Here is a 15,844-nt window from a genome sequence, read left to right as displayed (position 1 = left end):
ACTGTCGACGGCAACTTGCGACGAACCTCTCCAATTTATGTAGCTAACCGTCCATTTCTGAAGGCCCGCCAAGACCAAAAGGAGGCTAACGCAGCCACCAAGGCGTAACCTCACATCATTTTTTCAAGATAGTCAAAGTCAACTAACCATTTATACTTCACTGCACTAAGTCACACCTATTCCATCTGCCCCCGCTAGTCTTGATGCCGTAAATGCGGATTTAGCTCGTGGCTGACAACATACTGCTTTACCACTGGTGCACCATAGCGGCAAGCTAACCACACTCCACTGCGTATAATCCGACAGGATGCTATTAGAAATTCCACGCGCCTCCAAGCCGAACAATAACTCCCAACTGTGTATATGTCAGCGAAGACGCCTCAGACCACATCCAGCACGGCCACGTTCGCCACCACCACATCTGAGGTCATGCTGCTGACGGCGCTGCCACGGCCGCTACCCTCGCTGCCCGAGTCGCCCGCTACCATTGCGTCCGACTCCATGCTGACGAAGTTGCCTCCGATCTCCTCCCGTACGGACACGATCTCTACAAAGGACGTCATGCTGTTGATGCCGCTGACGGTACTGCTGGCACCTCTACAACGGTCTCCTTCCGCACTGTCGATGCATTTACGCACGCTGTCTGGTCACCGGTCACATCCTTGCCAACCTCCGTGCCGGTGGAGGCACCCACGACCACCTCCAGCACGACAACGGTCACGCCCAAGCGTCCGTGGTCATGATGTTGCCGGCGCACACACGGCGCTGCGACCGCCGTTATGCTTGCTGCCCGAGTCCCCCGCCACCATCGCGTCCGTGTCCGTGTCCATGTCGGCGGAGACGCCCCTGACCGCGTCCTCCAAGGCCACGGTCACCTCCATCGTGTCCGAGACCCTGCTGCCGATGTCGCTGGCGGCACTGCTGCCGCTACTTCCGGCGGCGACCTGTGTGCGGCTGCCGCTGGCGTTGTGCTCGACGATCGCATCCGTGCCCCTGGGGACACAATAGTGTTGATAGATATACTACAGAAGACACAATAGCGTGGGTTTTTACCTATCCCTCTTAGCTGCATGATTGGTCATAAACGGCGAGGAAACTGCCGTGGCTCAGAAAATTGCTGTTTCAGTTATCTTGCTCCTGCATCACCAGTAAAAAGATACTTGATGTATCATTCTGGTAACGATAGGGTTAAGCTATCTATCGTTTTTTTGGGAGCCCCGGAGGTTGCTGGGGTCGACAAATTGTTTCAGATAATTCATCATAGGAAGATTTCTCTTCGCCAATGGCTGATCGTCGCCATTCTTCGTCTTCCGAAGCTCCTCGCTCAACTGAGTGAATACGCTCTCGTCGACGAACGCAGCCAAAGTGTCGGAGTCCAACTCGCTGGATATGTCCACCTGCAAAGCAGCACAGCAGTACACAGTCAGCAAAGTGGCAGTAGTATCATGGCGGCGGTGGCGAGAATGGGGGCATGCCTGCTACTGTCTTACCCCGTACCAGACGCCCAGGCATTGAAATAAAATAGAACGCCTACTAGGCGGTCTATCCGAATACAACGCCTAGGCGTTCTAATAGTGTGAAAAACTAAAACTCTGAGGCCCTGGTGTCCATAACGTATATATCGCCGCGATACTCTACTTTCACATCGTTCGTATTGCGTCAAAAACGCAGTAGGAAAACGTCGAGAAATCCTGCAGTTGTCGAGTACTACAAGCAGCGCGCGACGCCCGGCGGCCTCATCATCGCCGAGGCCACCAACATCACGCCCACGGGCCGCGGATCCTGGGGCTCCCCTGACATCTTCGCGCCCCAGCAGATCGAGGCTTGGCGCCACGTGACCAAGGCCGTGCACGGCAAAATGTTTCTGCAGTTGTCGGACTACCGCTCGGCCGCGGAGAACGCCCTCAAAGCGGGCTTCGACGGCGTCGAGCTGCACGCCGCCAACGGCTACTTGCTGGAGCAGTTCCTGCACGACGGCATCAACGACCGCGCCGACCAGTACGGCGGCAGCGTCGAGAACCGCGCGCGCTTCCTGTTCGAGGCACTGGAGGCCATCCTCGAGAGTCTGGACTCGTCCAAGGTGGGCATCCGACTGTCCCCGTTCGGCGGCAGCTTCGGCGACAAGGAATCGGACCCCGTCGCCACCTACACGTACGTGCTGAACAGGCTCAACAACTACGACCTGGCCTACGCGCACCTGATCGAGCCGCGTGGCTACCACGTGCGTGACCCGCTGGCACCCGAGAAGGGCTCGGCGCGGCAGTTCCGCGAGACGTACAAGGGCGTGCTCCTCGCCGCGTCGGGCTTCGACCGGCAGTCGGCCGTGCATATCGTGGAGGAGGGCGCGGCGGACGCCGTGGCCATCGGCCGCCACTTCATCTCGAACCCGGACCTGGTGCGGCGCTTCCAACTCAACAAGCCCGTGAACGACTACGACACGGACACGTTCTACCTCGGCGACGCGCACGGGTACATGGACTATAATACCCGTTCCTGCAGGACGAGTAGGTAGAGCAGTAAAGACGACGTAGACAGCAAAAGACGTGCTACTTCCGTAAGACTGCAAGGTGAAGCGTACTGGAGGTGGCTGCGTACTCTCAAGTAAAACAAATTGTTGGTAGTTAAAACTAGTTGCTGCAGGCACCAGGCACGTACTGTTACTGCCTCGGTGTGGGCTTGGGCGTCTTGTTGGATCACTTGGCGCGTTTAGTGGGACGGCCTTCTTCACCCTCTTGGTTTTCACGTGCTCGTTTCTTGGATGTTTCCGTCTCGCCACCTTGATCGCCTAGTGGCCCTCACCACTGCCACCAACGTCACTCTCAGCGTCACTCTTCTTCCTTGTCACCCGGCGCGTACGCTAGTGCTTTACGGGCGTTCTGCAACAACTTGTCGCGCGTCGCGGTAAGCGACAACTTTGCATACGAACTAACGTCCTTGTTTCGTTTTTCATCTTCATCGCGATAGTCCAGGTCGCCCTCCACAAGCCCCAGCGGGTCATACTGAGACTCCACCATGTTTGATAGAATGGAAGCCACGTCCTCGCTCAGGAACGGGTAGGTGACCCTGTTGAGCAAACGGAGGCAGATCGTGAAAACAGGATCCTCCTCCGAGACACTCGACACACTTGAGACGCCAGGATTGCTCTCGATCTTCGCCCGCTTCTTCGCCTGACTCCCGATCGTCTGACTCTCCTCCTTCACCTCAGAGGCGTTGCCTTTCTTCTTGGGCTTAAGATTGTCTTTCATTGTCGTGGCATAGATGAACTTGCCGTCACGCGTTCTACCGCGCACATTCATGTAGATGCGAATGGTATCACGGACATCCGTGGAACCCAGCGGTTTCGGATCCCTACCAATTTCATCAGTAGATTTCCCCGCTGGCGAGTTCCCATCACTGTTCTTTCCGAACACAAACCAGGGGCATAGTTTCTCCGTCGCTGCCCTGGAAAACCCATCATCGACTGGGGAACGATTCTTCACTTGAATCAACATCATCAACACTTCCTGCTCCTCTTGTTCACCCCTCGTTGTCTCCCCACCGACTGGCTTGCTGGTGGATCTCTTCTTAAACATCGGGATCAACAAATCGGCTCCATACTGGTTACGGGGGAAAATACCTGCAGCTTGACGCCCCAGCAAAAATCCAAAGCGTGTCCTCATTCGGCTCAAGCTGCAACTGCACAAAGTGGGTGAACCCCATGTACCAACCATCCCACTTCGAGCACCACATGTTGAATTCTGGTCTCAAATTCTCCTTGCTGATCATCCGCTTGAGATATATCGGCAGCTTTTTCTTGCCTTGCAGCACGTCCAAGAAATCCTGCACCGGTACAAATTGCCCGATCGTGTGGTAGCACTGGGAAAAGTCTTTGTCTCCCATCACACACGTGTCCATCGCCAGAAGCAGCAAAATCCGAGCAACCATCTCGCCAATTTCGCCAACTCCACCGGTGTCCAATGCTTCATCCAAAAGGAGGTTCTTGAGTTGCGGCAGGATATACTTTGCCAAACCATGTTTCAGTTCATACCACACTTTCATCGCTCCTAAGGCGAGCACTGGGTCCGAAGCGTAGCTGGTGACGTAACCTTCTCGCTTGAAATTCACATACGCGAGAATCGCCATGAAGTCGGCAGTCGCCCGAGATGCCAGAGCCGACGTTGAATGCGGGCGCACGCCCAGACGGCAAAGCATGGAGGCGACACCAAGCATGGTATCCTTGTTGTACGCATCTTGCGAAGGAGGGAGCCCCAGTAGCAGCTTGTTCGCCGCAAGATTGATCACATCTTCTCTATCCGCAGGATTGGGGCAAGTGCTGTACCACATCGGACGCCCCATGCGGCACAACGCGTGCCAAGCTTGACTCGCATCCCCGGTAACGATTCTCTTGTACATAGCTATCTTAGCACGTTCTTGCTGTTTCTTCTTCTCTTCGTCTTTTTCAGCTCCCACCGCAACCTGAGTTTCCTCTTCCATTTCTTCATCTTCTGCTCCCGCATCTAGTATTTCCTCTTTCATTTCTTCATCTACATCTTGGATGTCCTCTTTCATTTCTTCATCTTCGCCGGCTTGTTTTTCTTCACAGTATTGATCCCAGTGTGCGTCCATTGTCTCAGCTAACACAACTGGCGCAAACGATGCCAACTCTCCATCGAAAAGCCGAGATGATGGGTCCAACAACAGCGGAGGCGCCAGGTCCGAGATCCTGGAGTTCGTATCAATCAGCACGCCGAAAATGCATCCACGATGGCCGATATCTTTGTTCACGGATCTAAGAGCATTTCGCAACATTCGGAAGTCATTCTTCTTGCCTCCCTTCTCAGCCAGCAGACTTCTCGCTTCATCGATCACCAGAACCACGATTCTGCCATTTGGATTCTTCTCAGTAGAGGTATCCCCCTCCAGCGTATCTGTTTCATCCGAAAGTTTCGCCTTTACAGAGGTGTCCGCTGCCTTTTCGGTAAACAGCTTCAGCCATTCCTTCTGAACGTTTGCCCAATGCTTGTTCGCGTAGACGTAAATTGTCTTCAATCGACTGGCGATGTCTTCCACTTTGGAGCCTTCTTGAAACAGCCAACCACGAAGCTCGCTCGTAGCCTTGGGAAACCCCGTCGACTCGTGCACACGAGCACACATGTACAGGACTTTCATGTTCAAGGCGCTCTTTTGAGCCTCAATCGCGAGTTCACGCACCATCCGACTGCACGACCGCCACACATGGCGCCTTGTACTTTGTGGGGGTGTAGGCCTTCCAGCAGTCCCGCAGATATTGTGCGAGGTCGAGGTGGGCTTCGCCGAGGTACCGGCCCTTGGTGAACGCCTCCGCGATTCGCTTCATTTCATTTTCATCCAACTTGGGCGTGCCGGAGCGGGCTTCAGGGACAAACTTTGCCAGGAGGTCTTTCACCGTCTTGGCCGCAATAGTTTGTGCAAGAGGTCGAGACACGCGTGTATGCCCGTATGCTCTTCTGATCTTCACCCGTATCAATCCATGTATCCGGTTCTGGGAGGCCTCGAGTTGGAGTGTGGCTTTGTTGGGATAGTCGTCCAGCATCCACGCAACGAAAAGATTTTTCTTCGGCGATGCGTCTGCTCCAAGCTTCCCGCTCATCTGAGCAAAGACACTGTCGTCCACGAACGCGGCCAAAGCCTGGGGATCCAACTGGCTGGACATGTCCATCTGCAGCAGCACAGCAGTACACAGTCAGCAATGCGGCAGTAGTATCATGACGACGTTGGCAAGGGCGCGGGCATGCCTGCTAGTCCCGGTGGGCGGTGGCGCTACAGGACAAGGCTTTGAGGGGAAATGTGGAAATGGCCGGTTGGATTTTTCTTCCCTCAGTTTTGTACCAGAAACACGTACCGCATCTACGTGATATACAGTGCGCGCCGAAATTATAACCGCACCCCAAAAACCGCCGTGGATTCTCCGCCACCAGTCGTCTCCTTCGTACTTCGCCGTGCGACACTGCTCTCCTCCGCTTGCGACGTCATTTGGCCTTCTTCTCGGCCTTCAGTCACTACTCTTCCGTCGACTGCAGCGCCCGCGTGCGCTGTAGCGACAGCACTTCTGCCATCGTGCTGTCCCTCGTCCTGTCCGTCACCGGGCTGCACTGCGACTTGCTCCTCGTCGCCGCCGTCGCTCCTCCGCAGCTCTGCGTCGTCGTCCTCCAGTTCCAGCTCTGTGATGATCTTCTCCGCAATCACCCCCAACGAGTCGCTCGGACAGCGGCTCGACACCAAGAAGCTGCAGTGGACGATCGAATGCTCGTCCGTGTCGTCGCGCACGACCTCCCAGTTGTCGACCCCTGCCGACAGCACGATCCTCGCCGGGCCCACCCACTGATGGGCCGACTTCGTGATGCCCTTGCCTCGTGGAGGCTTGAGCACCCACACCAAGTCTCCAACTTCGAACGTCGTGTCCTTCCGAACACGCCGATTGTAGTACCTCTCGCGGAGCAGTTGGTCGATCGCCAATGCTGCGTGCGCTGCTCACACATTGGTTTAAGCAATAGCTTGGACAGCATCTTTGATCTCGCCCGCATGTTTCGCTATCCAGTTTAGAGATTTGTTATGGGTACGCCGGTACTCCTCCAATACTTGCACGGCTAGATTAGTTGCATCGACGTCAGACACCCGAGCCGACGTGAGAATATCATCTGCAACCGCAGCGACTAAGCTGTAAATTGGCCGCCTTCTATTGAAGAACCGTCGTTCGTCCGCACTACACCACTTTGTGCCAAACTGATCCTCGAGATCTCGGACAGCTCTGGCGCCATCTAAGCCGACCGACCATTCTTTCCACAAGTCCGGCACAGTAGCCAACCCCCGCCGAAGTTTATACTTTGGCCGACCACTTTGCACGTCAATTGCTATCGGTGAAGCTAACGGCACTACATGAGCGGTATCGCCGTCGCCTTCGCGCCCTCCAGATAGAAGCTGAACTTGTACAACAGCAGTGCCGCCTTGCAGAGGTGCCAACACGCGCATTACGTCACTGAGGCTACCTTGAACCGTCCGCATGGTCGAGCAGACTTGAGCTAAAGAACTCTTGAAATCCTGGTGTAGCCCTTCGATTTTGGCGTTTAACACCGGTACAGCTTTCTGAAGACGCTGTTCAGTTGGATCTTCCATTGCGTCAACAGCTTGCATAACCTCACTGTTAAATTCCGTGAACTCCTGGGATTGAAATATGCTGTGCTGCCAAATTGGGTGTGTTGGTGCGGATTTCTGCAAAAATACAGCATCCTGGAGGACGACCTTACGGAGATATTGGAGCAACTCGAGAAAACCTCCGGCCGCGAGCGATTGTTCCGCTGTTCCTGAAGCAATGGCCTGTTGACAAACCTCCACCTGCGGAAATACCATACTCTGTAATGCTAGCGGGGGATCAACAGAAGCTCGGGCAACAAAAAGCTCCCAATACTCGGTTCAAAACCCGCAAGTGTGTGCATCGCCTGCCTCGGAAGAGATGTGAGGTAACATTTCTCCATTGATTGGCCATTCCACCGACCCAAACGACGGATCTGGGACTCACTTGCGCCTCCTAAGTCCGCCATACGCGATCCGGATCCGCGGTCAACGTGAGTTTTCGCGTTGCTGTGGACGCCGACATGTTTCAACGCCGCTGTGATAGCTGCATTGTGAACTTTGTACGACATTGGCTTCGTGGGGTGTTTACCTGTTTTCAAGAGCTTTATCGGATACCAGCGCTCTGAAGACGTAAAGTCGGGAAATGCCTCGCCATCCACATGCCAACGCCAAAACAAGTAAAATCCAAGAATTCCATGGGGGCAGATCTCGACATGCTTATTGCGCATGCAAGCGCCGACTTCAATGCGCCCCACTTGGTTGGTTTTACCCTGTCGCATCACCATAACCAGAGCCCTGCATGGCGTGTAGCCCTCGTTTTCGAGAACAATCGAGTGTAAGTCTGCCAATTCCATCATTCGCGCCGACTCTCCTCTCATAAGGGCGTAGTGGCTCAGTAGAAAAGCAACCAAATTCCGCAAGTTTTTGCCTGAATCGCGTGCCGGTGTCCAGAAATACCGAGCTATCTCCTTAACTTGACCGATTGTCGTATAGCCATCCAGTAGTGTATCAGCTCCACGGTCCTCAAAAATTTTCCGCTTCCTCTCGTCTTCTTCGTACTCTGTCAACTTCAATAGAGTCGTCACAGCTTCGTCTCTGGGGGAGGGATTGCTGTTCACTTTAGCCCGAGATTGCTGCTTCCATAGGTCAACCATCGCAGCAACGTAGGAGTTCACAGTAGAACGTCCGACGGTTTCATTTCTGTCGCTGAGTGTACTTCCACTCTTGTGGCGCTTGGTCCGGCCAATTACGCGCTCTTGTAGGAAGAGATGGAGCTTCTCACCAGTAACTGTAAACCGGGTCAGGTTATTAAATGCTGCTTCTTTTTCCGAGCACCAGTCTAAGAACTCCTGCTGCCGACTGCTGTATGCTCTCTGCGTATTCTTAGGTCGAAGGGTAGTGGCCTTCTCGTAGGTCCGCTGGACAGACTCCTTCAGGGCGACCTGCATTCGAGTCTCTGCCTCCGTGCTGCCCATTGTTCCAAGCTGCCCCCTGCACTCGAGTCTCTTCTTTCCGTGCTGGCTTGGCGCGCGTCTAGCGGCTTGGCCCCTAGCCGCAAAATTTGATGTAATTTTGCCCAACCAGCATCTAGAAGACCCCTCGTCAAATAAACAGTTATTTCATCCCCAAAACGTGAGATAACTACAATGATTTGATCGAAAACCACCAGTGTTGACCGGTCCCGGTCCGGACCCCAGTGGTGATAATGGTTGGTAAGACATACGAGCTCGTGTTCGTCTGATTGGCTAAAATACAAACATTGTTTTGTATCGGATCAGAAGTCGGGACTTGTCGCATGGCGTATTTTTTGGTGGAGCGTATTTTTCCATCGTTATCTGTACGCACTACAAGCGATGCTTGTGGTAGTATTTGCGCTTTCCTGTCTCGCTGATGCGCTCTCGGCGACTGAAGCACTCGAGGCCAAGACGGGATCGTCCGCCACCTCGTATTCGACCAAAGCTGGTCGGGATCTCAATGGGGTAAGATCACTTCGGGTCCACACACAGGTTGACGAAGACGACGACGAAGAGCGAGCATGGGTCGACCTGTCCGCGGCCAAGTCGAAAGTGCGCAAGTTTTTGTCAAGAATGAATCTGAAAGACACGGCCGGCGAAGTTGAGGCCAAGAAAGCGTTGGGGCTGTACGGGCTATCTGGGAAGGCTCTCAAGTCGCACGAGAACTACATCTACTGGAGGTCCGAGACCGAACTTGCTAAATTCAACAAGTGGGCGTCCCCACATTCAACGCGTGGAAGAAGTTTGGCCTGGGCAAAGTTCGGGAAGATCAAGTTATATACAACGTTTAGAAAAAAAAGAAATAAAAGTCCAGCTTTAAAACAAAAATAAATCGTTTTCATAAATAATGATTTCCATTTTTATTAATCAATCTTCATTTTTAAATTAAATTTTTATTAAGATTTTTATTAAAAAAAAAATTTATCTCGAATTTTTAAAATTAAATCTCTAACAAAAGGTTTTCAACGTGCTAATGGTAAAATTAATCAATAATTAATGAAAAAAGACAACTAAAAAAAGTTGTTAAAGTGGTTATAAATACAGAACTTTTACGTCCTATATAAAAAAAGAATTTTAGTTAAACGGTAACATCTAGCAATACCATCACTCATTGAAAGAACAATACCTGTTTCTTGTATACTTTTTTCATCTTTATAATCAAAATTTTTAATACATATCGATTTTTTCTTATTTTTATTAAATAATATAATAATTATATTATTTAATAAAAAGCCCTTTTAGTTTTTCAAAAAATTGAACATTTTTAATAAATAATTTAATATTATGATTTAAAAAATATTAATTTAAATGATTTATAATTTTATTATAAGATAGTTTTTAATATTTTTTTGAATTTTTTTTGTATATGCCAGGAACAGAAGCGAAACCAGGCGTGAGTGGGTCTCCAGCGGCTAGCGACAAGAAGATGGTCGCTCCACGTTGGAACGAGTCTTCCGGTCGCCACGGACCGTCAGGGTACACTGGTCCCTGGACGAAGCCATCTTCGTTCGGGTCCGAGTAAACGAGCACTCCTGTCATGCCGTGCGCTTCCGCGGCCATGACTTTCAGGCCCCGATAGTTCCCGCCGTAGCGAGCGAGTGCGATTTTGCCCTCCAGTGCCACGTTGCTGGCCACAAGCCACTCGAAGTCTTCGGGCTTGCCGAAGTTCACGTAGACTACAGAGGCTGTGACGTTCCCCGTGGCGGCGTACACGAGGAAGGGCGGCAATGCGTCGTCGTCACTAGTGCACGCGTCTCCGACCACCGATGGCTCCGTCAAGTTGAGCTTTCGTGCAGCTTCAACAGGTCCTACTATAGCTAGATGACGGCGTACAGGGGTCGAGAGCAACGTGTAGTACGTCTTGATCTCGGTCTTCAATCCAAACGCCTCGAACTGCTCGGCTGTGTACAAGGCCGTCTCATAGTCTTGCCGACTGCCTGCAACGTGGGGGACACTAAACTCATTCATGTATCAATATGAAAGTCTCAACCTGCTTCCAAAGCCACTCACGACAGTTCACTCACCTGGAAAACTTGTGCTGGAATTCGCGTAGGTGGGCGACATCCACGCCGTCCACGAACGTCTTCTCAACACCGTGGAGCTCCGACACAGCAGCGATGGCGGCATTGTCCTGCACTATGTTGGACACGTCTACGACTTCGTTGTTGGAGACTACGCCTGAATACCCGGCGACAGCTAAGAAGAGCAGAGTGGCGACACCAGCCGCTCGTCTCAACACCCTCGAGCCATTGAGTCTCGACCGCGTGGAGTGAACGGGAACGGCCGAGTCGAAGGTGCCGTGGACGCCGCCACTAAGCAGATGAAACTAATAATAATAAAGCTGGCGGTAATAACCAAAAACTAATATTATTCATACGAGGAAAAGCCATATCTGGAGCAGGATTTTTTTTATTACTTTTTTTAAATTAATTTCTAAAATTATATTTAAATTTATTTTTATTAAAGCATGACAACAAACAGATAATAAGTGATTTAAATTCGGGTATTTTCAGAAAAAAGAACTCGAAAATATTGTGCACGTAATTGAATTTCACAATTTAATAATTTTTCAACAGCTAAAACATAAGCATGTTCTTGAATAAATTTAAATATAATTTACGAAATAAATTTAAAAAAGTAAAAATAAAAAAACAAATCATTTAATTTTAGCAAATATACATATTACAGCTAGTTTAAAAAATACTATTATTAGTTTAACAAGACATAATGGTAATCTTTTAAAACAATGGTCAACAAAATCATAAAAAAAAACAAGATTTAAAAAAAAATAATCCCTATAATATTCAATTAATTGTTTATAAAATTAATAAATATCTTCATTTAAAAAAATTAAAAATTAAAAAAAATTTACATGGTACCTCTAGTTGTTAAAAAAAATTCGGGAATAATATTTTCGAAATTATTATTAAAAATTTCCTGAAAAATCAATTTAATACTAGATTAGATGAAATTGAAGAAATGTTTACTAATAATAGAATTTAGAAACAAAGATTAGTTGATAATGGTGATATTTAATAAATCGGTTTAATATTAAATAGGTTTATGATTAATATTTAAAGATAAATAAGAAGTCCATAAATTAATACTTGTTATAATATAAATAATAACATATAATAAAATATATGGAATATTATTTAACATATTTGAAGTAAATCCTCTTAAGATAAAACCTACGAAATTATATTGTTAAAAAAACTATTAAAAAATTAGATTATAAATCTTTAATATTAAAACAAAATTTAACTACTCTGTGGGATCAATATAATTAACTCCAAAATCGTTTGTTTGTAATTTAAAAATATTAATTCCATTTTTTAGTATTAAAAATGTTGTTTCAAAGTCATACTTTATTAAAAGTAATTGCAGGTTTTGCTTGGACTATGTTAAATGTTAAAAGTTTTATTTTTATGGCACATTTTATTCCTTTAATTATAATTGTATTGAATCATCTCGGCGGCCTCGGCAGCCGAGAACAGCACCTGCTTCTTGCTCTTGAGCGCCTCGCGAATGCCCTGCGCCTGCATGTCGCCCACGCACCCCGTGCGCATGTCCAGGCAGGCCGTCGTCTCGCCGCGGTGGTGTGCAAAAGATATTTTACTTTAAAAAAATTTTGTTTTAAATTTTTTAAAACATTATATCGACAAAATTAAATTTTAAAAATATATTTGAAATTCCTAAAAAGAAAGTTCATGATTAAAAAAAGTATCTTTTAGTGAACTTTTAATAATTAAGATTAATTTTATTTCATTTTCTTTAAGTAAATAATTAATTACTTTATTAAATTAAATCAAACATCAATGTTTATTAAAAGAGTTATGAAATAATTAATAAAAATATTAAAGAATATTTTATTTTATATTTTATTTTAGAATTTTGTTTAATTATTTCATTTAGTGCCCTATCTCGACTACGAAGACGCCAAGACCATTCCTCATATTCCAGCACTACCGCTTTCCTATGGCCAAGCGAAGCACATTCTGGCATCACTGGGCGGAATGAAAGCTCCAGCGGCTTGGCAAGGAGGGCTGAGCTTCCCTGAGGGCTATCGCATTGGCGACGACGCTAATACCGTCGTCAATCTCGATATTGAGATGGATAACAAGGTCAGTCCTATCTGGGACGTCATCGGGACGATCGAAGGCGCAGAGGAACCGGACAAGCAGGTGATTCTGGGCAACCACCGTGACGCCTGGGTCTGTGGAGCGATCGATCCGAGTAGCGGGTCGTCGGTGCTGTTAGAGATTGCTCGAGGCTTGGGCGAGCTGCTGAAACAAGGTTGGAAGCCTCGACGCTCGATCGTTCTCGGCTCGTGGGATGGCGAGGAGCCTGGTCTGCTGGGCAGCACAGAGTACGCGGAGGACAACACCGAAGCTCTAACCAAGCAGGCTGTTGCCTATCTGAACGTCGACTCGACTATTGGACCGTTGGTGTATGCGGCATCGAGTCCGTCCATCGCTGCGTTCCTCTTCAACACCGCGAAAGATTTACCAGCCAACCAGTTTTACGGGAACGAGACGGAGTCGACACTATACGAGCAATGGGTCGCTCAGACTGAAGTGAAGCGTGCACAACTCAACGGTGCGGACGACGGAACTCTGGGACCGGATCATCTGATCAAGCTGTTGGGCTCGGGCTCGGACTACTCGGCGTTTTATCAGCACCTCGGTATCATTTCGGTCGACATGGGCTTTGCGATCTCCAACCACGCGCAGTATGGCGTGTACCACAGCTCCATGGACAGTCTGATGTACGCTGAGCTGTACGGAGATCCGAACTACTCCACTCACGTCTCGACTGCTCGTTGGTGGGGGCTGCTGGGTCTTCGTCTAGCGGATAACCGAGTTCTTCCTTTCGACTACACGACGTACGCTGTCGTTATGAAGGAAGACCTCGCTCGACTTGAAGAGAAGATCACTGGCGTCGACTTTGCTGCGCTTCACGAAGCCATCGACCGCTTTAGTGGCAGTGCAACCGATTTTCACTCGAAACTCGCCGCCTTTGAGACAAACTCGACTGCTGAGCTCGATGAAAGTGTTCTCCGAGTGTGGAACGAGAAACTTGTGCAGCTGGAGCGCCATTTCATCGCCGAAGCTGGCCTCCCTCACCGACCATGGTACAGACACGTGATCTTCGGCCCAGGATTCTACGAGGGCTACGCTGGAGCAGCTTTCCCCGGCATCTCTGACTGCGTGGCTTTCAAGGACAACGCGACTACGATCCAGGAGCACGTTGATGAAGTGGCTCGGATCGTCAACAACGCCGCTGAATGGTTACTAAAGGGTTAGAAGCATAAAACCTCAAGTGAGCTCGTGTTTCTCATTAACCACTCTGCTCCACTCCTCAAACTTGCACTCACATTCATACCGTAAGATGTTAGCTCTCGTACATGGGCTTGAAGGGCACGTTGCCCGTGGTCTGCAGCCAGTTGTCCGCGGGGTAGGCCACACTGTGGCTCTCCACGACGTGGATCGAGTAGGCGTGGCGCGAGTGCGGGGACTTGTTGGCCTCGCTGTAGTGCACGAAGGAGCTGTGCAACAGCACCAAGTCCCCCTTGTTCGTGATCAGCGGTTGGCTCTTCCTCACATCAAAGGGCTCAACTGTCTCCGGTACGTTCTCCAGCAGCAAACCACCATTCTGCTCCTGCTGCTCCTTGGTCGTCCTTCTGAGCCTCTGACGCACGGGCACCGTCAAGTGCGAGCCCGGGACGCCGTGCAGACAGCCGTTCTCGAGCGTGCAGTCCTCGAGCGCCCACCAGAAGCCCACGACGGACTGCGGCTCCGTGTAGAGGTAGCTGCCGTCCTGGTGGGGCTTGACCTCCCCGCCGATACTCGGCTGCTTGAAGATGTACATGGACTGCACGGCCATGGGGCGCACGTAGCCCAGCGACTTGAGGATGTCCGTGACCTCCGGCGCGTAGCTGACCTTGTGGAAGACGGGGTCGAGGTTGTGCAGGTTGTGGCCGATCTTGTTGATGGCTACATCCAGCGGCACGGCCAGCGTCTTGCGGTCGGCCTCGAACGCGTGCTCCTCGAAGAAGTAGCGGATCTTGTCGCCCGACTCGAGGAAGTACTCGTCGTTCATGCGGCGCGTCTGCTCGTTCGTGGTGAAGATGGAGCGGTGCGCGTTCACGTCGCACTGCGCCACGTACTCGCCCGCCTTGGCGCGCAGCTCATCGCAGACAGCGTGCGACAGCGCCCGAGGGATCACGAGGAAGCCGTCGCGCTCGAAGGCCGCGAGCTGCTCGGGGGTCAGGCCTGGCATGGTCAAGACGGGGGGGGGGTCTTGGCGACTGGAGAAGCTGTAGGGTAGCATCTACCTGGAAGTAAAGTCTTGTCTACGGAGTAGTCATTGGCGCTCACATGACTACCTGGCAGTCATTAATCTCCTACAGGGTAGTCATTCGACGTTTCGATGCTCGACGAGCATGTTGAAGTTGTCGGAATGTAGCCATCTCTCGGCTGTAACGAACTTTTTAGTCCGGCGCTGCTACATTCCGCTAGCGTGTGCCCGTGTGGCAGCGCTGGCTTACCAGCGCTCGCCGTTGCCTTCAAGGTGAGTGACTGGGGCGGCCCTTCTCCATGTCACGTTGCTTGCCAGTGAACGAACTGGTGAGTGGTGAGGGGATCGTTTCCTCGAGCGGCTCTACTAACGGCCTGCTGCTGGTGAAGTACCGGGGCGAAAACGGCCTCGGCCAAGTGCAGCCCGTGGGTCTAGCGCCGTGGACTATTGAATTCCCCGTGTGTGGGCCAGGTGCCGCGTCGCTCAGCCGGCCCGGCTCGGGTCTTGATCGAGCGCCAACGTTCAACGGTGCGCGTGAGATCTTATCCCTTGACCTAATGACCCGCAGGATAGTGCCGTTAACACCTACCACAAAGGCGAACGATAACTTCGTTAGTGGCGTGTCTGGGGGCCCATGAGAAGCCACGAAAGCCACGTCGAGAGAGTGGCAGGGGCCCCGACCGGGAAGGAGGACAGAAAGCTCGGAAGAAAACACACCGGTTTCCTTCCCCATGCTCACTGTCCTGAATTGAGCCCTCGCTTCCTACTTCTTGCCTGCATCTCAACGGCTTGACTCGGGCGAGGTCCCATAAAGTCGACGTAACGAACTGAAGCAGCGGCGTAACGGATCGGCCAGCATTACCGCCCTATCTATCGTGTAGTTGTGCGTGTTGCAGAAGTACTTGCCCGCGACGAGGCCACTTTTCCATCGAGTCGTTTCA

General features: G+C 50.6%; 6 protein-coding genes across 6 annotated transcripts; 2 read left to right on the top strand and 4 right to left on the bottom strand.

Annotated features, from left to right (window-relative positions):
* Positions 1-2,857: 2,857 nt before the first annotated feature.
* On the bottom strand, positions 2,858-6,776 carry PHYSODRAFT_257212 (hypothetical protein; the record flags this gene model as incomplete). Its single annotated transcript, XM_009532049.1, is given in 9 exon segments — positions 2,858-2,876; positions 2,923-3,167; positions 3,183-3,227; positions 3,291-3,348; positions 3,644-5,060; positions 5,191-5,677; positions 5,900-5,904; positions 5,952-6,485; positions 6,728-6,776. The coding sequence occupies 9 exon segments, from the start codon at positions 6,774-6,776 to the stop codon at positions 2,858-2,860; spliced, it is 2,859 nt and encodes a 952-aa protein (XP_009530344.1).
* Positions 6,777-8,000: 1,224 nt separating this feature from the next.
* PHYSODRAFT_402894 (hypothetical protein) lies at positions 8,001-8,537 on the bottom strand (the record flags this gene model as incomplete). The annotated part of the gene is made up of 2 exons (XM_009532048.1): positions 8,001-8,222; positions 8,280-8,537. Coding segments are annotated over 2 exons (480 nt in total), but the record flags the coding sequence as incomplete, so codon positions are not given.
* A 405-nt stretch (positions 8,538-8,942) lies between these two features.
* PHYSODRAFT_286514 (hypothetical protein) lies at positions 8,943-9,434 on the top strand (the record flags this gene model as incomplete). The annotated part of the gene is made up of 1 exon (XM_009532047.1): positions 8,943-9,434. One exon carries the CDS (start codon positions 8,943-8,945, stop codon positions 9,432-9,434), a length of 492 nt encoding a protein of 163 aa, XP_009530342.1.
* A 507-nt stretch (positions 9,435-9,941) lies between these two features.
* PHYSODRAFT_513064 (hypothetical protein) lies at positions 9,942-10,571 on the bottom strand (the record flags this gene model as incomplete). The annotated part of the gene is made up of 1 exon (XM_009532046.1): positions 9,942-10,571. One exon carries the CDS (start codon positions 10,569-10,571, stop codon positions 9,942-9,944), a length of 630 nt encoding a protein of 209 aa, XP_009530341.1.
* Positions 10,572-12,523: 1,952 nt separating this feature from the next.
* Positions 12,524-13,909, top strand: PHYSODRAFT_513922 (hypothetical protein; the record flags this gene model as incomplete). The annotated part of the gene is made up of 1 exon (XM_009532045.1): positions 12,524-13,909. A coding segment is annotated over one exon (1,386 nt), but the record flags the coding sequence as incomplete, so codon positions are not given.
* Positions 13,910-13,997: 88 nt separating this feature from the next.
* Positions 13,998-14,885, bottom strand: PHYSODRAFT_561797 (hypothetical protein; the record flags this gene model as incomplete). The annotated part of the gene is made up of 1 exon (XM_009532044.1): positions 13,998-14,885. The coding sequence occupies one exon, from the start codon at positions 14,883-14,885 to the stop codon at positions 13,998-14,000; it is 888 nt and encodes a 295-aa protein (XP_009530339.1).
* Between the last annotated feature and the right edge of the window lie 959 nt (positions 14,886-15,844).

Source organism: Phytophthora sojae (genome assembly GCF_000149755.1).
Source record: "Phytophthora sojae unplaced genomic scaffold PHYSOscaffold_6, whole genome shotgun sequence".
Taxonomy (NCBI): domain Eukaryota; phylum Oomycota; class Peronosporomycetes; order Peronosporales; family Peronosporaceae; genus Phytophthora; species Phytophthora sojae.
The sequence above is the reverse complement of the archived record's forward strand: the minus strand, read 5'-3'. Positions and strand labels throughout refer to the sequence as shown.